The sequence below is a fragment of the Lepus europaeus genome, chromosome 9, assembly GCF_033115175.1.
Source record: "Lepus europaeus isolate LE1 chromosome 9, mLepTim1.pri, whole genome shotgun sequence".
NCBI lineage: Eukaryota > Metazoa > Chordata > Mammalia > Lagomorpha > Leporidae > Lepus > Lepus europaeus.
In genome coordinates this window covers 14,331,274-14,356,894 of record NC_084835.1, presented here as the reverse complement: position 1 = coordinate 14,356,894, position 25,621 = coordinate 14,331,274, and the positions used below count along the sequence as shown (strand labels likewise).

General features: G+C 51.3%; 1 protein-coding gene across 1 annotated transcript in view; it reads right to left on the bottom strand.

Moving 5' to 3' along the window:
• TXNRD3 (thioredoxin reductase 3) overlaps window positions 1-25,621 on the bottom strand; it is a 78,739-nt gene that overhangs the window by 30,641 nt on the left and 22,477 nt on the right. Inside the window, exons 2-8 of the mRNA XM_062200579.1 lie at window positions 12,790-12,850; window positions 10,311-10,420; window positions 8,566-8,670; window positions 8,255-8,327; window positions 6,184-6,303; window positions 2,709-2,851; window positions 882-997 (exon numbers count right to left, since the gene is read on the bottom strand). Of these exons, the coding sequence (XP_062056563.1) occupies window positions 882-997; window positions 2,709-2,851; window positions 6,184-6,303; window positions 8,255-8,327; window positions 8,566-8,670; window positions 10,311-10,397 (644 nt within the window). The 5' untranslated portion in view covers window positions 10,398-10,420; window positions 12,790-12,850. The remainder of the gene's footprint in view (window positions 1-881; window positions 998-2,708; window positions 2,852-6,183; window positions 6,304-8,254; window positions 8,328-8,565; window positions 8,671-10,310; window positions 10,421-12,789; window positions 12,851-25,621) is intronic.

Below are 25,621 nucleotides of genomic sequence, written 5' to 3'. Positions count from 1 at the left end.
AAAGGGTACAAAAAACTAAAACAGAAAATACTGAACTACATTAAATGCAACAAGACAAATGGCTGTTTGCTTTGGATGCATGTGTGTGTGTGGACAAAGAGGTTCAGCTGAACAAGAGTGCAATGAAGAATATCATTCTTGGGGCTGGCGCTGTGGCAGAGTGGGTAAAGCTGCTGCCTGCAGTGCTGGCATCCCATATGAGCGCTGGTTCAAGTCCCGGCTGCTCCGCTTCCGTTACAGCTCTGTTACGTCCTGGGAAAGCAGTGAAGATGGCCTAAGTGTTCGCATGGGAGACCCAGAAGAAGCTTCCAGCTCCTGCCATGTTAGCCATTTGAGGAGTGAACCAGCAGATGGAAGACTTCTCTCTCTGCCTCTGCCTCTCTGTAACTCTGCCTTTCAAACAAATAAATAAATAAATATTTAAAAAAAAAAAGAAAAGAAAAATATCATTCTTGAAATGTCTGCCCAGAAAGGTCTCCAAGTCACTGTAGTGCATGATACAGTGCCTTCTGCGTGACCATCCAGGGAAAATGCCCGTGAACCTCTGCTCCATTCTAGCAGGTGCACACGTAACCCTACAGCTCGTGGAGTTTACTTCTTCGCTTGGCCTACAGGAAGTTCAGGGCCAACTTTCCAGACCACTTCCAGATATTTCCTAGAAACAGACGGTGTACTCTGGTACACAAACTCTACCACTGGCCTTATGATTTCCCTAACCTCACTTTCTCTTTCATGACTATTTCAAACTCCTGAACTTCCTGTACTGTGTGTTCTTTCATCTGTCATCAGTGCAAATATTTTGTGGGATTAGGGAGCAAATGAAATTAGAAACTGAAACACAATGCAATCTCTTAGAGTTAAAATGGTCTTTTTAATCTTACCTAGTAATACAGAATTCCTTATCTCCTGGGATCCCTAAATATCGTGGTCTTTCACCTGTTGCTATGACAAATGTGGCAGAAGTGTAGTAAGTTTCCTGTCCCTTTCGATTGGTTGCCTGGAAAAAAAGAAAATGAAATTTCACTTATTCATACTACAAAGCATCAGACACCAGGACACGTGAACAATCATGCGATGTGATAAGCACATAATGCAGCAAACAAAGGTCTTGACAAAATATGGATCAAGGAGGTTTTCACGTGGAAATGAGGGGAAAAAAGAAATGATTTGGAAAGGATGGAGACCTAGGAGACAGAACAGCACAGTACCCGGATCCGGAGGAGCTGGGGACTGGGGTCAGGGGCTGGAAGTGACCGCAGAGCAGGCCTGTGGCAAAGGAGACATGAAACAGACAGACTAGAGCCAGAGGTAAAGCTCCTCGCTTGGCACCCAGAAAATGCAGCCAATGGGAAACCAACCAGGACTTTTCACCACCTGGAATTGCACAAGGGATGCAGAAGTCACTCCATTTTACAAATTCAGATGCCAATGAGAGGGTTTAAACAAGTGGGCTGGCACGGCTGGCAGCGGTGCCGAAAGAGGGGCCTGTTGCTGAGGTCCTGTAACAGACAAGCAAGCGCGTGCTGTGGGGTGAGGCGGAAGAGCCTCAAGTTTGCAGCTCCAGCACCTGGGAGACGCTGAGGAACCACAGAAAGAGCAGCGGGTCTGGCCAGGGAACGATCAGCTCATCCAACCATCTGTGCCAGGTGCACTGCACTTTGAGGAACAGGAAGTAACTTGGATTTCTACTGTGTTTCCCATGAATAATGGAATCCAACCTGGCTCATCTAAGGGTCCCAAAGGGAAGCTTTAAATGGACATTTCACACCTTTCAAATTCAGATAGCTGGCTGCCCAACAATCCAAATCCGTCAACATGATCTCACTGTGCTCCCAAAGCAAAGTGACATTGAGCCCAAGGTCTGCCTGCCCTTCTTAACGCCAATTAAAATGTTTATGTTCGGGGCTGGTGCTGTGGTGCAGCGGGTTAACGCCCTGGCCTGAAGTGCCAGCATCCCACATGGCCACTGGTTCAAGTCCCGACTGCTCCACTTCTGATCCAGCTCTCTGCTATTGCCTGGGAGAACAGTAGAAGATGGCCCAGGTCCTTGGGCACCTGCACCCACATGGGAGACCTGGAAGAAGCTCCTGGCTCCTGGTTTCGCATCTGCACAGCTCTGGCCATTGCAGCCATCTGGGGAGTGAACCAGCAGATGAAAACCTCTCTTTCTCTCTCTGCCTTTCAAATAAATAGATGAATGAATAAATAAATCCTTTTAAAAAACGTTTGTGTTCATCAAAAAGATCTCATTTTCCTCGTGTGTTCATCTTCTACAGCATACATAAATACTATAAGTATGAATTCATAACACGCTGATTTTGATACTACTTTTATCAATGCTTTATGAACAGTATATGCTGAAGTTCTAAGAAAAGTTTCAATTTTTAAAAAATCTCACTGCTAACACTTTGATCTTTTAGGTTTTTTTTTGGCTTTGAACTGTTGAAACATTTCCTCTAAGATGACAATGAAACCAAAGGCAAATAATAACTTTAGGAGTTCTTTAAAGCACAATTTCTTCTCTTTACCCAGATATGTGGAATCAACAAACAACAGGGAAACGCACATGCATGTACTGCTCTGTGTCTGTGTGCGTGTGCGTGTACGTCCTAGCCAAAGTCCGTAAGATGCGCTGTGAAGCCTAGTTCATGGGAAGTACGGGCAGCAGTAAGGGAAGGCAAGAACAGGACAAGAAATTCAAACAGTACCTTTACTGTATGATGTTCAACAAATTCTCCGTAGGAGTTCACATAGGTCACGCCCCTCTCCCTCAAAGACAACCTGTAGCCCCAGTTCAGAGAGCCAATGTGGTTCTGAATCGCTTCTGTCATGGTCTCCCAGTTGTGCTTCACTAAAAAGAAACCACGGGGTGAAGGAGTAAAGCACGATTTACTTGTGATGTTAACTTATCCGCAGCACATACAAGCCACACTCTGCTGTTTCAAAAATCAAGAGCCTTTGTCTGCCGCTGCTGGCGCATTCTGAAGGTCACACTGGACCCCATGCAGCTCGGTCCACAAGACACAGAGACAGGCCTGGGGCTCCCCAGGAACTGGACGAGATCCCTAAGACAGGGCAGCAACCCTAGGGTGAGGGTCACAGCTGGAGACTGACACCAACTATGACTCTCAAGAAGTGGCCCCGACTCACCGGGCAGGAAAGAGAGCGGCCTAGAAAGGAGGAGGCCCTGGGCACAGGGAAGCACAGCCAGGGGAAAGGATGGTGGCCCTTTCTCTGACACAGCCTGCGACGGCCGCCCAAGATGCTGCCATCTATAGCAGTCACTCCCATTACTACACGACACACGCACAGCCCTTTCTTGGATGTTCAGGGGCAAAGTCTCCCTTAGCTATTCTCACATCACATAGGCAGTTGAGCTCCACAAAGTAAACAGTAAAAAAAAGTAAAAATCACTGTAAAAACAGTAAAAGTAAAAATCACTGAGATTTTTCTAGGACTTACATAAAACCTGCACACTAATTTTGAGATAAAGATCTCCACAATCTAAAGATATCTCCTCTAATATCTTAGATTCCTGCTATGCCTTTGTATTCTTTCCTTATATATCTTATACCTTCCTGGTTGAATTTATTCCAAGGTAGTCTAAGAATATCATGTTATATCTTAACTTATTATCACTGATATGTAAGATTGCTATTGATTTTTTTTCTTTTTCTTTTTTTGACAGGCAGAGTTAGACAGTGAGAGAGAGACAGAGAGAAAGGTCTTCCTTTGCTGTTGGTTCACCCCCCAAATGGCTGCTACGGCCAGTGCACTGCGCTGATCTGAAGCCAGGAGCCAGGTGCTTCCTCCTGGTCTTCCATGCAGGTGCAGGGCCCAAGGGCCTGGGCCATCCTCCACTGCACTTCCGGGCCATAGCAGAGAGCTAGACTGGAAGAGGAGCAGCCAGAACAGACTCTGGCGCCCTGACCGGGACTAGAACCCGGCGTGCCAGCACCACAGGCCGAGGATTAGCCTAGTGAGCCACGGCGCTGGCCGCTGTTGATTTTTACACATTTACCTTCTAAGCAATCAACAACTCAAGCCTAGAATTTCTCGGTTCAATCTCATATGTTCCAGCTCTACCATACCTAATTGTATATAATTTGCATCATAAATTTTCAATCTTTTTGTCACTCTTTTCAAATGCGTGCACTTTCTGTTACTATCTGTCCTTTGTGTGGCACTGGCTAGACCCACCACAGCGATGCAGATATCAGCGGGAGGTGGGGGGGGGGGGGTGGCAGTGCGCAGCCCTGTCTGACTCTGCACTTAATACAGAGACGACCCAGGAGTTAAACGCCATAAGGAGAGGCCTCACTTTATGGGCACCCACTGATGCTAGTTTGATCTACAGCACCCCATGGGCTTGGGAGAACGCACCCAGCCTCCACTCAGGACCCCCAACTGAACCACGCCCAGCCACTAACCCACAGCTGCTGCTGCCTTGACCTCAAGGAGCTCCACTCCCCTTCACCCAGTCCCTCTGCCTTCCTCCCACTCACCCTCTGCCGTGCCGTCACCTGGGTGGCCCGTCACAATCACCTGAGCACGAGAACCCGCTGTGACAGTGAAACCTGCACATGCTCTGTGCAAAGAGCCTGGCTGTTCGGAATGTCTTAAAACCGCACACAGCATGTGACACACAGCCAAGACGGAGAACCACACTCCACATGCAAGCTGCACCGCATCCCATCAGGGCCACGCCCTTCAGTCTCTCTAAATCCAACAAGTGTACTCTGCACCGGCCTCCATCATTCCTCATGCCCCTCCCCTGACCCCTACTCTGCTTTCTAGGTGCCTTGGTGGGTACCACTGGAGGATCTGGAATAACAGACTGGAGTGCCTGCTCCTCTCCTGCTGAAACTCAACAGCTCTCAGCAGGGGGCAAACTCTATCTCCTTAAGATGGCACTGGAGGCCAGCGCAGCAGTTCAATAGGCTAATCCTCTGCCTGCGGAGCTGCCACACTGGGTTTTAGTCCCGGTTGGGGCGCTGGATTCTGTCCCCGTTGCCCCTCTTCCAGGCCAGCTCTCTGCTATGGCCCGGGAGTGCAGTGGAGGATGGCCCAAGTGCTTGGGTCCCGCATGGGAGACGAGGAGAAGCACCTGAATCCTGCCTTCCATTCAGCATGATACGCCGGCTGCAGCGCACCAGCCGCAGCAGCCATTGGAGGGTGAACCAACGGCAAAAGGAAGACCTTTCTCTCTGTCTCTCTCTGTGTGTCCACTTTGCCTGTTAAAAAAAAAAAAAAAAAAAAAGATGGCACTGGAGGGCCTTGAAGACCTGCTCATGTTTCCAATGGCATTTTTTTCTCCCAGCATCCCCCACTATTCTTCACCACAGTCCCTCATCAACTCCACCCAACACTCCAGGTTTTCTGTCCTCTTCCAGCCTTAAACGTCCCATTCTGTGGCCCTCAAGACACAGCTCTCGAGTCCCCTTGTGCCCAAAGCTTTCCTTGACCCTTCCCTATACTTGCAAAGCTGCATCAGATGCACTCAAGGCAATGCTCAAAACAGCACAGTAAGTGATGAGGGTACTTTGAGGAGTTTATGGGAAACGCAGTTAAAAGATATTTTATTTAGGTGCAAAACGATTGCAGTCCCGTGTAGTGTGTAACACGCGCTTTGCGTACTCTTTTGGAAGGACCCCAGCACAGTGCTCTGAGTGGACTCCCTGCCTGTCTCCCCCATCAGACCACTGTCTCTCCATCAGACCACATCCTGCTTGGGAGCAGCAGCTCGGAAGCCCTCCTGTCTGTATCTGAGCCAGGCAGGAACGGCTTGTTGGAGGAGGAGCTTGTTTCCTACCTTTCATTAACCAAAGATCCATCTCACCACTGATCCAGTGGAAAATATTATCGTCGTAACAGATAAAATCAAAAGAATACTCCTCAGTATTCCGTTTTCTTGATACTTAAAATAAATCTGAAAATAGGGATCCTTATCTCTCGCACTCTGCTAAGCGGCTGGCGTTGCTGTAACTGAACCAGGCAGGGCGCCCGTGACAGCAGGTCCAGCTTTGTGTCCTCAGAGCCCCAGTGGCTTGCAGCTGGCTCCCACCGAGTGTTTATGACATGAACTTCAGACTCAGCTATCAAAGCAGGAGCGGCAAATCTGCATCACACAGACTCTCTCTTCCCCCCTCCCCCCAGCCCCGTATCTTCTGCCCCACTACTCACCCTGCTGACTGTACTCCCAGCCAAACTTCCGAGAGTCACGTAACGCCTGTCCCAGGAGGGCAGCCTGATGCATCAGCTTCTTGGGAATACAGCCTACGTTCACACAAGTGCCCCCGAGCCCTGGGAGAGGGAACAAGACTTGAGCTTTCCTGTGCGTGTGCACGTGCGGGTGTACACAGCTGCCCACACCTGTGCAAGGTTATTAAAACACGTGGAACAGTGATGGGGAGGACAACTCTGACCCTGAAAATAATACACAACTGATCAATCCAGACTTCCTAACCGACGGGGCCATGAAGAAAACCCAACGACAGACAAAAATTCGGGCATGTGAAGAGTTTTCTGGGGACAGAATCCAAAACTTCCACTTGAGCCTGAGCCACAAAGGGGTGAGACCCAGGTTAGAGGCACTGGATGTGCACATACCACACCCAGAGCCAGAACCTCGGCTTCTAGCCTGCCACCCTCTGTCACCCCGACTCCTCCTCTGAACCAATCTACGGGTCCCTGCAAGCTGCCTGGTGACATCCCCTGTGAATCCTGATTGACACAAAACAGATTGTGCACCAGTGTCCCTTCCCAGGGCACAAGTCAAACATTTCCTCTGTGCTCGCAGTCTCTGCCGGGTGCACCAGAGAAGGTGGATCGTTTCCGGTCAGAACTGGGCCAAGGAGAGGAGGAGAGGAGGGAAGAGGACAGGGGAATGGAAGAGGACGGGGGCCACACCCCCCTCCCCGGGACTACTGTGAGGAGCATCAAGGTAGGTGAGGTGTTTTTTTGTTTTTTGTTTTTTTGACAGGCAGAGTGGACAGTGAGAGAGAGAGACAGAGAGAAAGGTCTTCCTTTGCCGTTGGTTCACCTTCCAATGGCCGCTGCGGCTGGCCCACCATGCTGATCCGAAGCCAGGAGCCAGGTGCTTCTCCTGGTCTCCCATGGGGTGCACGGCCCAAGGACCTGGGCCATCCTCCACTGCACTCCCGGGCCATAGCAGAGAGCTGGCCTGGAAGAGGGGCAACCAGGAGAATCCGGCGCCCAGACCGGGACTAGAACCCGGTGTGCCGGCGCTGCAGGCGGAGGATTAGCCTATTGAGCCACAGCGCTGGCCAGGTGAGTTTTCCTATATGAAATTCCAGCTTAAAACTTTCAACGTCAGTTTGAATTTTAAAAAACGATGTTCACACCCTATCACTCAGGATTCTGGCAGGAAAGAGGAGACACACTCAGCGCTGGGTAAGTGGAGACAGAAGAGAGAGGAACTATTCAAAGGGCGGGAGGCAAAGCGAGCACAGAAGTACCAGCAGCCTGACCCAGGGACAGGCGCGGGACCTTGGCAGGCACACGGGATGGGGCAAGGAGACCCAGTAAGCGCGGCGAGCAGGGATGGTGCCAACCTGTAGCCGCCCAGCAGGGGCCAGAAGACTCCAATTCCACTCTCCTGTCTTCTCCCCTTTCCCATTTCCCCAGCATAATCACGCCCAGCCAGAGGCCGGAGGGTCAGAGACTCCGGGGCATTAAAGAGAGCAGAAGCGGGGAGATACAGAGGCAGGGGAGAAGCATTCGAAGTGCAAAGAGAAAAATCTCCAGTGCAAAGATCTCTGTGTTGTGTTTCACTGTGGGAAAAAACAAAATAACCACAGCAAGGTATGCACAGCAGCCAGGGCGCGGGGCTGGGCCGGCTCTGTGCTCCGCGTTAAACCAAACGATACCGATGATGCCACACCAAGCCCACCCACCGAAGTGCAGCCATTAAAGTCGATCACGAGACCGGGACAGAAACACGGATAAACCTCACTGAACAGGACACAGCCCGCGCTCATGCTCAGACTGGGACTCTGAAAACACGAGCATGAAAATGCAAAACGCTACGGCAATGGGGTGGGAAACTTTTTTTTTTTTTTTCCTTTCTGAAAAATCTCCTTTCATTACTTTTATATTATCTTTCCAGAATCACCACGTTTTAAGCATGACCTCCCAGGCCAACTACACCTCGGACAGCTGCTGTGAGGAGGAAGTGAGGCGACCTAAAACTTGTGTGAGGAGCAGAGAGCCACCACCAGGAAGCGGCACTTACCCCAGGACGTGCCCCGAGGGGAGGGGACCACAAAATCTAGCACCATAACCTTCTTCCCCAAAATGGCGGCTTCCTAAAAACAGAAGAAAAAAACAGAAAAACAGATGTGAGGATCCTGTCATTTTCCTGACACGCCCCCAGGTTTTCTCTCCCCTCAATAAAAACAGATTGCTTTTGTGTGATAACAACCTCTCTTCCCTGAATTAAACCAGCTATTTCAATCAAAGGGAAAATCAGACCACCGGGAAAATCAGGGAAAAACGCGTACGGTGATCCCCGGGAAAGCGACCGCGAGTGGTCCCTGGCCGTACCTTCGCACACGAGAGGCCGCCCGAGCCTCCGCCGATGACGATGAGGTCGTACTCGTAGGCTGATTCCTCCTGGAGGATCTTCTGTAACAAACCACTCTGATGCGCCTGCGGTGTCGTGAAAACAGGGAAGAATGCGGTATGAGTTATGGTTTTAAAGCTGTTTATTTGCATCCTGTGCGCAATCAGCATGAATTTCTTTGAGAAAAAAAAAAATCTGAGAAACGATCTATAATCCATCTGAGCTGGAGCTGTACATTCATCTGGATGCTACTCAGATCGGCTCCAATTACGGGAACGGCTGCTAACACACGAATGTGTTGTCCATTCTGAGCGATCGCCTGACGGCTGGGCCTGGGCCAAAGGGACGCACGGGGTCCTGGCACTGTGTTTGTCAGGCGAGGTCATTTCCCTTCGTTTAATAGTCAACATACTATTCTCAAGAGCAATAAAACAACCAAGAATCACTTTTCAAGCTCCTCATTCAATCTGGAAACAACCCGCACGCCGCATCAGCAATGTGTTTCACGGTTCCCCACGCACTGATCTAAACTGTGGAGCTGTCCCGGTGGAGCTGCCGCCCAGCGCAGGCCTCTTGCTTGGTTCCTGCGGCCATGGTCAAGGGATGCTCTGCACCGTGTTTTCTCTTCGCTGGGCCCTCCGCGTGCTCTGGAGTATCAGAGGTCAGTGTGTGATTTCGCAGGAGTTTTCTTTACGCCGCGTCAGTTGCTCGATCCCAGTACCCTGCCTTTGCAAACACCAGGCCTGCACCAGGCCTTTCTGAGAAGCACAGCCGGTTCCAGGTGGGGACGGGGACTCAGCAGGTGCCACACTGCCCACTGCAGAAGAGATGCCCAAGCTGGCTTTTGGGATATTCTGAAAAAGACTCCTGTGGCCTCCCAATGGTGAGGTGGCTCAGGAAAACACAATTCCTAAGGCTCCGGCATCCGAGGAAACACCTTCCAGTCCCGAAATGGAATTGCGACGCCGGCATCTCCACCTGCGGTCTCTGACAGCATTTTCCCACTTAGGATCAGCAAGACCAGCACTTTAGGTGTGCAGGGGCCATCATGACAATACTTAGCACCATGCAAGCTGTGTCACAGCAGTTACTACGTAATGATGCTGACCACAGATTAGCAATACAGCCAGTTATCATTTTCTCCAAAAATGTAGCTGCTATCCAAAATTTAAAATAAAATCAACCACTGGTTTCTAGCATTTGCATACACATATCAAGCACGTAAAAGAACAGAATTTTAACAATACCATTGTAAAACAAGGGCCTTTTAAAAATCAATATCCGTTGTTCCTGGTTACCACCTAACTAAAGGGCTCCTGTTCATATCCAGCATTCTAGGAGTCAGTAAAAATCAGAAGGCCTGGGCCTTTGCAAAGAGCCCGAGGGTAAGCAGCCCCAGCAGGAACTGCAAGGCCCCCAGGGAAGAATGTGTGCAACGAGTCACCTTCCTGGGAGAACGGCCCTCAGCTCCCTCTCTCACCAGCCACTGGGAAACGTTCTCCCTCTTAGCTTGTCAAGTTCACGTTGGCAGAAAAGTTTCCCTTTAAGTTATTTCTCTCCCTTTAAGTAATCCAAAATTATCTGACACCCATTTTATCCGCTTCTAAATTTTGTAACTATCAGAAGACAAATAAACAGACTCCTAAAAGCCATTTTCTCCCCCTTTTTCAATAGTTCTTAAAGCACAATGTGAACCCCGTTGCAGATTAGATAATGCTTTTAGTACCTGGAACGTCCGGTCACACCCACCCATGTGTACTTTATTTACAAAAATATTGGGCACGGTCTTCTGATTGGTGATCTCTGACAGCATCTCCTGAACATTGGCTCCATCGTCTGAAGAATAAAAAAATCAACATAAAAACACTGAAAATGACTCCAGACCTTGTGAGGTGAACTGCAGTGTTCCACTGACCCAAATGCTCAGGCGTACACACCCACAGTGAGTTATGCAACTTTATGAAATGATGACTCAACGAGGGAAAACAGCCATTCTTTCAAAGGAAACTTTACAAATACATGGGCAGGCGCTGTGGCACAGAGGGCTACGGTGCCAGCAGGGATGCCCATGTCCCCTGTCGGAGTGCAGGTTTGAACCCTGGCTATGCTGCTCCCAATTAGCTTCCTGCTAACGCATCCCGGGAGGCAGCAGATGATAACCCAAGTCCTTGGGTCTCTGCCACCCACGTGGGACATCTGGATGGAGTTGTGGCTCCTTGCTTCAGCCTAGTCCAGCCCTAACTGTTGTGAGCATCTGGGGAGTAGGCCCGCAGATGGAAGATTTGTCTCTGTCTCTCTGTCTCTGTCTCTGTCATTCTACCTTTCAAATAAATACTTTTGAAACATTTACCTATTCCTTTTAAAATTAAAGCCACCTAAATGAATACTTTGATATACAGCTCAATGACTGTGCCAAGACAAATAGCTGAGGACAAATATCAAGATAAAATCTGGGCCGGCGCCGTGGCTCAACAGGCTAATCCTCCGCCTTGCGGCGCCGGCACACCGGGTTCTAGTCCCGGTCGGGGCACCGATCCTGTCCCGGTTGCCCCTCTTCCAGGCCAGCTCTCTGCTGTGGCCAGGGAGTGCAGTGGAGGATGGCCCAAGTGCTTGGGTCCTGCACCCCATGGGAGACCAGGAGAAGCACCTGGCTCCTGCCATCGGAGCAGCGCGATGCGCCGGCCGCAGCGCGCTACCGCGGCGGCCATTGGAGGGTGAACCAACGGCAAAAGGAAGACCTTTCTCTCTGTCTCTCTCTCACTGTCCACTCTGCCTGTCAAAAAAAAAAAAAAAAAAAAAAAAAAAAAAAAAAAAAAAAAAGATAAAATCTGCTGTAACAGTAAAAAGCCAGAAAACACTTCTGTAATTTCATTTTTAAAAACTCTGTATGATCAATCAAAGTCCAAAACTTGCCTTCCATCCCTAAAATAAAACTGAACCATGACTACTTAAGAAGACCTTAACTGGGGCCGACGCTGTGACGGAAAAGGTTAAGCTGCCATCTGCAGCACCGAAATCCCATGTAGGCGCCAGTTCAAGTCCCGGCTGCTCCACTTCTGATGCAACTCCCTGATAATGTGCTTTGTAGCTCTGGCCATTGCAAGTCAGAGTTACACAGAGAGAGGAGAGGCACAGAGAAAGAGAGAGAGAGGTCTTCCATCTGCTGGTTCACTCCCCAGTTGGCCGCAACAGCCTGAGCTGCGCCAATCTGAAGCCAGGAGCCAGGAGCTTCCTCTGGGTCTCCCACGTGGGTGCAGGGGCCCAAGGCCTTGGGCCATCTTCCACTGCTTTCCCAGGCCACAGTAGAGAGTCAGATTGGAAGCGGAACAGCTGAGACTTGAACTGGTGCCCTTATGGGATGCCCGCACCACAGGTGGTGGCCTCACCCCCTACACCACAACGCCAGCCCGGAGATATCTTCCAACTGTTGGTTTTTATCCCAAATGGCATTATTGCACAGAGGTTAAGTCACCCCTTAGGATGCCCACATCCCATGTCAGGGTACCTGGATTCAAGTCCTGCCTCCAATTGTCTGCTAATTCACATCTTAGGAGGCAGGAGGTGATGGCTCAAGTACTTGGGGAGCTGTCACTCAAGACTTAGGTGTGGTTCCAGGCTCCTGGCTTTGACCTGGCCGGGCCAGGTGTTGTGAGCACTGAGGGAGTGAACCAGCAGATGGAAGGGCACTGTATGTGTTGTCACTGTGCCTTTCAGATAAATAAAGATAAACCAATAAAATTTAAACAAATAATGAAGCAGTAAGGTTATCTGAAGGCAGAGAGACATTTTTATTCACCATGCGTGAAGTATACAATAAATATTAGATGTTTGGGTACCAGGGATACAAAACCCAAAGATATTAACGTAGCAAAATCAGGCAACAGGAGTGAATCTTTTCCATCTACAACGGCTTAGTCTATGTTGCCACAAAGCTGGCAGATTACGTCATAAGTGCCTCAAGTACTTCCAGGTTAGAATCTTGTACATCTTCCTCTCACTCCCTTCCCTCCAACATGAGAAACATAGAAACAAGAAAGTTTACGTCAATTTTTTGTCATAAGGGTTTGTTCTCTACCTGGTTGAAAGCAGACGAAAATGGCTCCTCCAACCCCAAGAGACCAGAACAACGCGAACAGGACAGGGGAAAGCAAAGTGGTCCTTGCTGGCGTTTACCACAAACAGCACGTACCAAAGGCTCTACTCACCGACTTGATCAAGTTCCAGGATATTATAGTCCACTCCCAAAGAAGAAAAGAGCTCTTTAACCTGTAACGAAAATTTCCCAAGTTTCACTCTCACAAAAGATCCAACAGTGAGGAAATGTGGGAAGAGGGACACGATACCCAAAATAAAGCTTCCTTATGAACCTGAGTTCTAGCCTAATGTGTTTTTCCTTTGCTCTACACGTTGTCCCAGAAGAACCTCAGCCTATTCCTTGCATCCCCCACCCCACCTTTTAAACATCATCAGTCTCCCTTTGACTCCCAAATCTATAACATTCACCCAAGTCTCTCGTCTGAACCCAAGATGGGCACCTGGCTATCCCACACGCAGCTCACCTCCTTGCACGCTGCTCTTTCTCCATGTTTCCTTTGAACTGTCCTTAAATCACTCACCCTCTTTTTAGCCACCAAACACCTAGACTGGGTCCTCGCTGTCCTAACTAATGGAGATGAACCAATGAACAAGGCACACCTCTGCCCTCCAGGAGGGGAAACACAGCACCCTTCACCAGCTTCGAGGAAGGGCAGGGCGGCCTTCTCCCAGGATGCATGCAGGCACACAGAACCCAGACTGGACGCAGATTCTGCATTTTAACAACTTGCAAAGCTCTGATTAGCCATCATTGCAATGCCTCTCGCTCAGCTAACACTTACTCACCCCCCACAAATTCCCCAGCCACCTGATTACGGGTTCATCTTCCTGCTTCCACTCTCTTAATTGGAGCCACCAACACTCCCCACGGGAATTTCTCAGCGACATCCTCCGAGTTCTCTCTGCTTCAGCTTTGTCCCCTCCAGTTCTGAAAACTGCAGGCGCAGTGGCCTTTTAAAACCCACTTTTCACCACGTTACACAAAACCTTTCAATGACCTCAGCCCTCGAGACAGAACCCTGGCGCAGCACCCACAGCTGGTGGAAATTATTCATAAACAACTACTTAAAAGTCTCCAGACATTTCCTAAGGGGATTCAGGAAAGTAAAAACATTGATTTAAGAAAGTCTACTAAATCTCAGTAAGAACTGGGAGAGTCTGCCATGGGAGGCACAGCCCGCATCCCGGCCAGCCCCGCCCTGCCCTGCCCCAGATCAGCCTGGCAGGAGCTAAATTCGAGCGAACGTGGCCTGGAATACAGGCCCTCAGCCCCGAGCTCCTGGTCAACAGATGCCCTAGCCTTACACCGCACCATCAGCCGTGGATGACAATGGCTGTACTCCTGCCCAGCATGGCCAGCAACACAGGAGCTCTCTTCACGCACCCAGCCCCCACTCAGAGATCCAAGGAAAATATGGAGAACCTGATCAACCTCACCCCAACGCACCTGGAAGATGAGGTTCCGGGCTGGGATAGGCGACAGCAGGACAAGAGACGATGTCCGCGTCCAGAACCCTGCTCCCATAAAGCACAGTGTCGCTCCCAGAGAAGCAGTCTCTGTCCTCGCTCCCAGTTTTGGGGAAGGGGAATGGGCAGACCCTAAGTCAGTGCGAGGGACGTTCAAGCCTAAGGTACTCTGAAAATAACAGGGTTCCGTGGAGCAATGCAGAGGCAGCTTGGGGACCCCTTTGGAGCTGGGCCGCCAGAGAAAACAAGGGAAGGGCACAGCACAGCCCTCCCCGGCTTCCCTCGGAAACCAGCCTGCAAAGAGCCTCAGATTTCAGTGCATCAGTGTGGGGCAATTTACACCCAAGGCATTGCTAGAAATAACAGAGTAATCAGCTTGCAGTTAGTGGGGCCTACGATGCGGATGTGGGGCCGGGAGAGACACGGTCAACATCCACACCCAGGGAAGGGCCTGGCCCGAGCCCCTGCCACTCTGGGGCCACTGTGCAAACTCAACGCTGCGCCTGAGTGACGTCATCCTGGGGAGAAACTAAGCTTCCCTAAAGTAACCCAGCCCTTCCCGTGTAGGGACATAAACAAGCAAATGCAGTACCCAAAGGTACGAAAATTTATCACGCAAAATGTCTGATTTTCAACAACAACAAAACGCACGCCCAAAGAAACACAAAGTGTAACCTATCCCCAGGAAAACAGGAATAGAAACTTCCTCTGAGAGTGAAGGCCTCCTACTTAACAAAGCAGCCATCGCTAATAAGTGCTCAGAACTAAAGGAGACTGTGCTGAACGAGAGGAAGGAAGTATGACACAAACTATCATCCAAAAGAAAACCTTAGCAGAAAGAGATTTAAAATAAAAAAAAAAAATGAAAAAAATAAAAAGATGCCACTCAGGATGCTCCTATTTCAGAGAGCCTGGCTCAAGCCCTGGTCCTACCTCCAATCCCAGTTTCCTATTAAATGCTCACTCTGGGAGGCAGCAGGTGACGGATCAAGGACTTGGGCCCCTGACACCCACGTGGGAGCCCTGGATGGAGTTCCCCGCTGCTGGCTTGGGCCTGACCTAACTCTAGCTGTTGCCGACATCTGGGAAGTGAACCAGTGGATGAGAGCTCTTCCTTTGCCTCTGTCTCTCTGCCCATCAAAGAAAAATTAATTAATTAATCAACAGAAATCTTGGGGGGGTTTTACTCAGCCTCACACCACTCCCTCCTCCATGATCAAGGGGCCCCACTCCCTCCCACAAAGGAGGGAGAGCAGAGAGGCCCGAACATCCTGACACCCAGCAAACTGGGACCACAGGACACTGCCTCAGCATACTGAAATCATGAATGAAAAACCCCACAGCTCACATCGTTCCTGGGGGTCAAAGACCACCAAGCGTTCTCTCTGAGATGGGGCAGAAGACGAGGCGACCCGCTTCCTGCACTTCTGTTCAACAGGGGACTGGGAGTCTCAGCCGGAACAGGAAGACAGGAAAGTCAGTAAAATTCACTCTGTCCACAGGCGATATGATCCTCAGTGTGGAACACTCTAACGATTCCACACACACACACACACCCCAGCCGTTAGAATAAACACATTCGGCAAAAGTTGCAAGGTACAAAAATCAAGACACAAAAACCAGCTGCTTTTCTACATCTTAACAATAAACAATCCAAACAGAAAATCAGAAAGAACTCCATTTGCAACAGCAGGAGAATTAAGGACAAACAACCAAGGAAGTGAGACTCCCACTGCAAACTAGAAAATGGTGCTGGAAGAAATGAAAGCTACCACTAGACAGGTGTTACCTGTTCACGAACTGGAAGACTTTGTATCCGTAATGAATCAACAGTACCAGAAGCAACCTACAGATCCAAAGCAGTCCCTGGGAAAATCCCAGTGCCAGGTGCTGGAGAGCATGTGGAGAAACTGGACCCTCACATAGTGCTGATGGGAAGGTGAAACCTCACCTACTGCTGATGGGAAGGTAAAACAGTGCAGCCATGAGGAAAACAGAATGATGGCTTCTCCAGAACACAGGAATCTCTTGTGACCCAGCAACTCTATCTCCAGATGTAGACCTAAATTAATTGGAAGCAAGGACTCAAACTGATATCAGTATGCCCATGTCCACAGTGGCATTATTCACAACAGCCCCCAAAGTGGAAGCAGCCCAAGTGTCCCCTTATGGATGAACAGAGAAGCCAAACTATAAATACAGACAGTGGCCTATGACTCAGCCTTGAAAGGGAAGAAAATTCTGACACATGCTACAACATGGGTGCACCCTGAGTTTGAGCACATTATGCTAAGTGAAATAAGGCGGCGTCAAAGGGCAAACGTGGTATGATTCTGCAGCTTTGTGGCACCTGACGCTGTCAAATCAACAGACAGAAAGCAGAAAGCTGGTCTCCAGGGACCGGACAGGAGGCCGTGAGGAGCTGCTGGTTGGTGGGTGCAGTTTCCAGCCATCGTCTTCACTGTTGAGTTGGGGTCATTACCTCTTAGCTGTGCTTTACCTGTGGTTTCCCAACTGCAGCTGCCTCCACACTCACTCTATTTTCCTACTACACTCAGATTTCAATCGCGAGTCAGACCCTGCTCACAAGTCTGAGATGACTTCTCTTTGATGTATCATTAAGCCTGCATTTACCATCAATTCAAATTCCAGACTAAACTTCCACCCATTTTCCAATGAATTTGCCTGCTCCCCTGCCACAAAGCCCATGTTCTGTCACACTATCTCCCTTTTATCATCTCCTATCTTTGCTTTTACTAATCCCTTAGCTGGATGCCCTTCCTTACCCAAATACATCCAACGATGCACAGTCCAGCTTACATATCATTTTCTTACATGGTTCTGATCCTCCGTGAAAACCACAGTTTTATCTCTCACCCCCGCTGGTTTTTCCTACACTCTTCTTTCTGCACACAAGAGCCCAGGAGGCAAGACGAAGCTTTATTCACATTTGTGTCCCCATGACAGATTCCGCATCCAACGACACTTGCTGAATGACACGAGCAGCCAAAGACCCAATATCACCTTCTGACTGCGAGAGTAAGGTCCTATCTGGAATGTGCTGTTTAAGTTGTTTGACATATTTCCGAGGATTATGGGTGTCTGGCTCCATTCGTGTTGCCACACCAGTAGACCCGAAGCTGGGTACCGGATTAAGGAAGGTTTATTTAGCTCACAGGTCTAGAGATTGAAGGGCATAGCACCAGTACATGACAGCCTCCTGGTGACAGCCCCCTGACAGGTGGCACCATAATGGTGGGAGATCACATGAGAAGCAAGAGAGAAAGCCGAGACAACCGTTCTCTCTTGATGGCACTCGTTCTCACCAGAGATCAGCATTGATCCCGTGCAGGCTGGTGCCCAGGACCTACCCACCTTCCCCCAAGGCCCCATGTCTCAACACTGCTGCACTGGGAACCAACCTTGGGCGACACACTCAACCCACATCCAAATCACAGCAGTGGGCACACTGCCACACGGCCCGCTCAGAGAGTGATCGCATACAAAGAAAAACATGGAGGAAAACAGGCTGCCCCGCCGGTCAAGAAGAACACTCAGGAAGGTGCTGGAAGGTCTGCAGTCCAGGCAGAAGCAGAGATCTTAACGCCACCCGCTGGCAGAAGGCTCGCCCCCAAGACAAGTACCCAGGGCAAATGTTTGTCTTTAAAAAATCCAGTCATCAGAGCTGTCAAATTATGTAATGGGACTACGTTACCGGAAGTGCTGACACATGTGGGATGGAGGAGCATGTGTCCTAGGACTTTCTGTATCAGCAGAGGTTCGACTAGAATGATTAAGACTATTTATGTATTCAACACAGTATTGCCTAATACAGTGATTTTTCAGTGGACGGACATATGTCTCATGTCTCATCTCTTGGCAATTCTATAAAGCACAGCTTTTAAAAATACAACTAGAAGGTGGGGCCGCCGCTGTGGCGTAGTGGGTAAAGCTGCCACGTGCAGTGCCGGCATCCCATGTGGGCACCAGTTTGAGTTCCGGCTGCTCCACTTCCAATCCAGCTCTCTGCTATGGCCTGGGAAAGCAGTAGAAGATGCCCCAAGTGCTTGGGTCCCTGCACCTGTGTGGGAGACCAGGAGGCTCCTGGCTTTGGATCGTTGCAGCTCCAGCTGTTGCGGCCAATTGGGGAGTGAACCAGTGGATGGAAGACCTTTTTCTAGCTCCCTCTCTCTGTAACTCTAATAAATAAAACAATCTTAAAAAATTAAAATGTGCATGCATGAATCCGTGTCTTGGAGTAAAGTCCAAATATGAAAATTACAGCATATAATTTCCTGAGCCTAACCCAACGTTTGTATCTGTCCTCAGACTTCCTAATTATATGAAACAAATTTCAAAACACTGATGGTCCCCACCTTACAGGTGGGATTCTCTGCCAAAGGTTCATTTCCAACCGCGTTGTCTTTAAACCCGAGTACATTTGTCCAGACCAGTCCGGGCCCCCTGCTGGCACCGAGAGGCCAAGGAAACGTGCAACGAGCGAGCCTGAGGTCACCCACGACCTCTCTGGCCGCTGACCGAAGCGGTTAAGGTCCCCCGCCGGCCGGCCGAGAAGCTGAGTACGAACGTACCGGGCGCCTCTCCCTCCACCCCGTGCCCACGCCTCTAGGAGGGACGGGGCGAGCCGGCGGGCCGGGCCTGGGCTGTCCGACCGCGTCCAGGGGCCCAGCAGGCGGCCCCCGCCGCGTTCCCGCCCCACGCACTCGGGAACCCGAGGCCGCAACCCGGGCGGGAGGCCCCCAGGGAGGGGCCCGGCCCCCGGCCGCCTACCCGCGCGCTGTGCGGGCAGTAGCTCTTGCTGAAGATCATCACCCGGTTGCCCTCGATCAGCTCCAGGAGGCGGCGCCGCAGCTCCTCGCGGGCCTCGGAAGACGGCCGGCTGGTGCCGGGGGACAGCACGCGGGCGCGGCGCCCCGGAGGCGAGGACGTGGGCATGCCGCGGACGCTGTCCAGGCGGCGGTTGGGCGAGACGCCCACCCTCCCGGGCCCGGGAGAGGCCAGCGCCCGCGACGGCGGCGGCGGCGGCGGCGGCGGCTCCAGGGCGTCGACTTCGCTCCCGGCCGGGCCGGGGCTACTCAGGAGCTGAGGCGAGGGCGGTGGCTGGGACGCGGTGCCGGGACTGCTGCTGAGGGGCCGTGATCGCTGCCCACGCTGTCCACGCCCCGCACTGGCCACGAGCCGCGCGCCGGAACCGCCCCGCCCCTTTACCCCGCCCCTGGCGCTCCCCGCCCCCTTGCGCGGCCCCGCCTACCCGGAGCCGCCCCGCCCCCTTGAGCCGTCCCGCCTACCCGGAGCCGCCCCGCCCCCGGCGCTCCCCGCCTCCTGAGCCGCTGCGCCCCCGACACCACCAGGCTCGCTCACGCCACACCCCCTTTCCCGGTGCCGCCCCGCCCTTTGTACGGCCCCTCCCAGCCCCCCGGTACCCCTTGCCCGCTTGCACCGCCCCGCCCCCGGCGCTCCCCGCCCCCGTGTGCAACCCTACCCCCTAGCACCGCCCTGCACCTGACTCCCCACCCCCTCGCGCCGCCTCGCCCTGGCACCGCCCGGCTCACCCCGCTCCCTCGCGCCACACCCCCGCCCCCGACCCCGCCCCGCCCATGGCTCCGCCCCGCCTGGCCCCGCCCCGCATCCTGGCGCGCCGCGCTGGGCAGAGGCCGCCCGGACGCCGCCCACTTGCTAACCGCCTTGCCGGTCGCCAGGGAGCGAGCGCATCCTGAGACTGCCGGGTCCCCGTGACACCGGCCAGAGGTGGCCTCTGTGCGATGCCCTCCACTCCGGAGGGTCGTCAGGCCCCTCCAGCCTCCCTAGGGGGGACTTGTCCGCGTCCAGGAGACAGTTTGCGTCCCGCCGGGGCAGAGCCGTGCAGCTGTCAGACGCGGTCCCTGCGCTGTGTCCAGCCCCCGCCCCGTTCCCTACCGCGCTGGGAGGCTGCGGGCACCCTCACGAGGGACCCTGGCCCGTGGTCTCCGGCCCCGGGGGAACCAGCGGCGCCCTCAGCTTCAAGGCCCTGCTGCCCCATGGTACAGGCGAGAAAACGGAGGCAGAGGAGGACTGACACGGGGCGGGGGTCGCACTTTTGCTAAAGCTAATACTGTACTCTCCATTCTTTTGGTAGATGTTGAGGACACGAAGAAAGTAGAACTGACCTTATCATCTTTATACTTTTTTTTTGCATGTGATGAGTGCTTTATAAAGCTATGAATTTCCCTCTATGTACTGCGTTGGCTCCCCTTGCAGTTTTTATGTTACTTCTCATTGTCATTTATTTATAAATAGCTTTTAACAAACGCTTTTAAACCCGTTTTAAAATTTTAATTGGTTTTAACTGTCCCTTTAATGTTGCAGTTACATACAAGGCATACAGCATTTCCAAATGGAGAAGACTTTTTATCGCTGTTGGTGCTGCTCCTTTTTTTTTTTTTTTTTTAAACAGGCAGAGTGGACAGAGAGAGAGAGAGAGAGAGAGAGAGAGAGAGAGAAAGGTCTTCCTTTGCCGTTGGTTCACCCTCCAATGGCCGCCGCGGCTGGCGCGCTGCGGCCGGCGCACCGCGCTGATCCGAAACCAGGAGCCAGGCGCTTCTCCTGGTCTCCCATGGGGTGCAGGGCCCAAGCACTTGGGCCATCCTCCACTGCACTCCCAGGCCACAGCAGAGAGCTGGCCTGGAAGAGGGGCAACCGGGACAGAATCCGGCACCCCGACCCGGACTAGAACTGGGTGTGCTGGCGCCACTAGGCGGAGGATTAGCCTGTTGAGCCATGGCAGTGGCCTGATGCTGCTCCTTTACTGCAAAGTTTAAAATGCATTATAATGTGTGGCGCGGTGGTGTAGTGGGTAAAGCCGACATCTGCAGTGTTGGCATCCCATATGGGCACTGGTTCGAGTCCCAGGTGCTCCACTTCTGATCCAGCCCTATGCTATGGCCTGAGAAAGCCGTAGAAGATGGCCCAAGTCCTTGGGCCCCTGCACCAATGTGGGAGACCAGGAAGAAGCTCCTGGCTCCTGGCTTCGGATCACTGCAGCTCCAGCCATTGCGGCCATTTGGGGAGTGAACCAGTATATAGAAGACTCTCTCTCTCTCTCTCTCTCTCTCTCTGTGTGTGTGTGTGTGTGTGTGTAACTCTGACTTTCAAGTAAATAAATAAATCCCTTAAAAAATAAAATAAAATGCATTATAGACCAAAAAATATGGCTTCTCTGGTCATGATCTCAAGTATTTGAGGAATGCCTTCCCCTTGCTCCAGTTGGTTTCAGTCTTATATGTGAGCCACATCTAAGTCGACCAGTCCCTGTCATTTCCCTCATGGTACCAATTGGTCCAAGCATGGTCACAGGACGTAGGATGGTCTGTGAAAAATCTAGCCCAGGAGAGATACTTTGTTAGTGAGGAAATATTTGATTCCAGTTGCTACTGCCAGCATTTGATCACGAGGAGAGACTGCATATAGTAAAACAAATGAGCTGAAAGCAAGGTTGAGAGAAATACAAAATTGGATCTTCAGGAGCATCACTGAACCCCTGGATCAGACCTCACTGAACACTGCTCAGTCTCTGGACTGTTGTGGTCCAATGAATGCCCTTCTTTTTTTTTTTTTTTTTTTTTTTTTAAGATTTTATATGAGGGGGGGGGGTTCATTCGCTGGCTCACTCCCCAAATGGCAGCAATGGCCAGAACTATGCTGAGCCAAAGACAGGAGCTTCTTCCAGGTCTCCCACGCAGGTGCAGGGGCCCCAGGACTTGAGCCATCTTCTACTGCTTTCCCAGGTCATAGCAGAGAGTTGGATTGGAAGAGGAGTAGCAGGGACTTGAACCGGCGCCCACACGGAAGGTGGAGGCTTAGCACAGAGCTGGCGCCTGCCCTTCATTGTCTAAGCCAGCTCTAGGTGTGTTTGCTGTTACTTGCAGCAAAAGCATTATTAACAAATAAAAACATTCCAAGGTTGTTAAGCACAGAGAAATCGATGACTCACACTCTCTTAATGGATTAAGTCTTTACCATGAAATGCCTTCTTTGTCCTACTTTTTACCCTTAAATTCTATGTTTACCAAGTATCACTGTGGCCTGCTTTTGTTGATATTTGCATACATATCTTTTTCATTCTTTTCAGCAATGTTTATCTTTTTCTTCCATGTGTATCTCTTAGGACAGGAGATAGTCTAATTCATAATTTCTTATCCCTTAAAACTTCTTAATTGAAGACAGATTCCAGAAATCATATGTTAGTGCCAGAGGCTGTTGCCACAGAAGCAGGTTTGTGGTTGCCTTAGGCTGTGGGGGTAGACAGGACATTGTGGGGGTGGAGGGTGGGGAGGGATTAGGGAGTAATGGCTAAGGGCTCATTGCTATGAGTGGTAAGTGTGTTCTAAAGTTAATTGTTGTGATTGGTGCACAACTCTGAATATACTAACAGCCACTGAATTGTACAGTTTACATGGGTATGGTAAGTGAATAATTCCTTGGAGCTGTTAAAAAAGATTTTGGGCCGGCGCCGCGGCTCAGTAGGCTAATCCTCCGCCTTGCGGCGCCAGCACACCGGGTTCTAGTCCCGGTCGGGGCACCGATCCTGCCCCGGTTGCCCCTTTTCCAGGCCAGCTCTCTGCTGTGGCCAGGGAGTACAGTGGAGGATGGCCCAAGTTCTTGGGCCCTGCACCCCATGGGAGACCAGGAGAAGCACCTGGCTCCTGCCATCGGAACAGCGCGGTGCGCTGGCCGCAGCGCGCCTACCGCGGCGGCCATTGGAGGGTGAAACAACGGCAAAAGGAAGACCTTTCTCTCTGTCTCTCTCTCTCACTGTCCACTCTGCCTGTCAAAAATTTAAAAAAAAAAAAAAGATTTTGAATAAGTACAACAAGAATAGGATGCTATGAAAAAGAGCCAGTTATAAAACCAGGAAAAACTCTTATGAATGAATTTGAAGTATTATTTCCAAAATGTATTCACATATATATGAAAAAATTTTATTTGTACAAAAATAACTGCAATCACACATGTGTGTTCTTGTGTCTGTGTCTGAAGGTATCTCACTGTGGCATCGCGGGTAAAGCTGCCACCTGCAGTGCCAGCATCCCTTATGGGCTCCGATTTGAGACCCAGCTGCTCCACTTCCAATCCAGCTCTCTGCTATGGCCCAAGTGCTTGGGCTCCTGCACCCTCACGGGAGGCTGGGAAGAAGCTCCTGGCTCCTGGCTTTCACCTGGCCCAGCTCTGGCCATTGTGGCCATTTGTGGAGTGAACCAGCAGATGGAAGACCTCTCTGTCTCTGTCTCTGCCTCTCTGTAACTCTGCATTTCAAATAAATAAATAAATCTTTTTAAAAAAATCTCACAGTATGGAACAGAAAAGTGAAAAGGCAGAGAATGTGGAAGGAACTCAGAAAATCAATCCATGAGTGCCAGGTGGGACCTATCCATTCGGTGTCCCAGAGCTGTTGTAGGCGGGAATACAGGCTAAAATTGATCAGGTTTGTGAGCTGGAATACCACGCCCTCGTGTGACCTCATGCCCCTACCTGGCCACACCTGTGTGCCCACCTGCCAATCAGGGTAATTAACCACTCCCCTTTGGAAGTGGATTCAAGGCCTGGAACATGGTGGGCCCAGCCCTTTTTTGGCCCCTTTTTTGGCCTTTTGCCTCTTTCGTCTCTGTGCCTCCAGTGTTAGGGAATTGGCACAGTTTTATCTATGGTGCAATCTACACTCTGATTTACATCCTACTCCCCGGTTCCCGCCACCATTGCTGAAAGCCAGGTGGCCACATGGCCCAACTACCTGTGCCAAGCCCCACCCCCATCCAAGGGATTTGCTGCTTCTGCTTCCCTGCCCGCCCTCCGGCAAAGTTTTAAAAGGGCCTGTTCCTGAACACGTGGCTCTCTTGGCTCCTCTCGTCTGCTCTCCTCTCCCCCTCTCGTCTCTCTTCTCTCCTCGCTAGCTCCTTTCCTCTCTGTTTCTCACTTACAGTCTCCCTCTCCCTTCTTTGCCCCACCCCTCCGGTCTGCTGCAGTTTCCCCAGTAAACCCTTTCCCTCACTCCGGTGTTTGGTGTGTTTTGTGACGGCCTAACAGAAATACATAATATCCGGGCCACCCGCCCCATGCTTCCTGGCCTGCATGTTCTTCCACATGGCTGACTCCTGGTACTCGGTATGAACCCAGATTTCCCTCTTCTAGATACGGTCCTTACCCTCCTATGCATTTCTCCCACTGAATACAAAACTTAAAGCTTCTCATGCTGCCTCGTTCATTTACCCCAGAATTCTTCTCTGAATATTGGGCAAGAACCCACGATGCTTATTAATAGTGTGGATGTATTAATAAGCACCTGGTAATATAACTGTCACCCCATACTCCGATATCCAAGCCAGTGACGAATCCTTAGCTGAGTGTGAGCAGCACACGCTGTAGTCGGGGACAGAGGGAGAAGCAGGAGCTGGGCTTGCGAACCCACAGCCTGCAGGGGGCTGAGTCCATGGGGGTGGAGCAACTGGAACGCTTATGGGGACTCTGCACATCGGGGAGGGACATTCATGAATTTTCTGGGTGTGCTGAATTTTGGAATCTGGGAGCTCTCTTTTTGTCCTTTGTGGTGGTTGTCACTGTCATGGCACTGCTGGGTGTGTCAGCACAGAGACTACATTGAGAGGAGGTTGGTGATGTTCCGAAGGCAGCTGTACCGGAGTGGGAGTTGTTGAGGACAAGGCATCCTGCTCCCAGACAGAAACAGCGTTGGGGTGGGGGTGAACACTTAACTAGGCCACGCAGGTAACAAAAGTACGCTAGGAGCCCCAAAAGTAGAGGGCAGAAAAAGGGGGACAGAAACAGTGAAACAATAGAAGACAATTTCCCAGAACCGAAGCACATGGGGCTTTGTGCAGTGAGCAGGCAGGCAGCCAGTGAGCAAGGAGGAGCTGAGACTGCCAGCGGCCTGTGGGCTGCAGCCCAGCACCACGCAGACCCCGCCCCTCCCGGGCTGCTCCCACGTGGCGGCAGACTCGGCACAGCCATTCCCCATCAAGTACCTGAGCCTCACTTCCCATCAGGCGCAAGACACCACGACGACAACCAGGTGCACTGCAGCCCCATCCAAAACCCTGCCCCATTTGAATATTCAATGAGGGCAGCACCTCCGCCCTATAAAGGGGTGGCCGCACCCCTGGTGGGAAGCTGCTTCCTTCCTGGAGACACCTTGCCTGCACTCACAGCTGAAAGTGCTCTATCCCTTTAAATAAACCCCACTTCCCTGTACACCTGATGCCTCGTGCCTGCGTGTGTGGATTCTTTGACGGCCCAGCCAGGCAGGACCCCTGTTGTCCACACCATTGAGTTTAAAGCATTTAGTGTAGCTCCCTGCTCTGCCCCTGGGAAGGCAGCCAAGGATGGCCCAAGCACCTGGGCCTCTGCCGCCCATGGAGGAGACCTGCATAAGCTCCTGGCTTCAACCTGATCCAGCACCAGTCACTG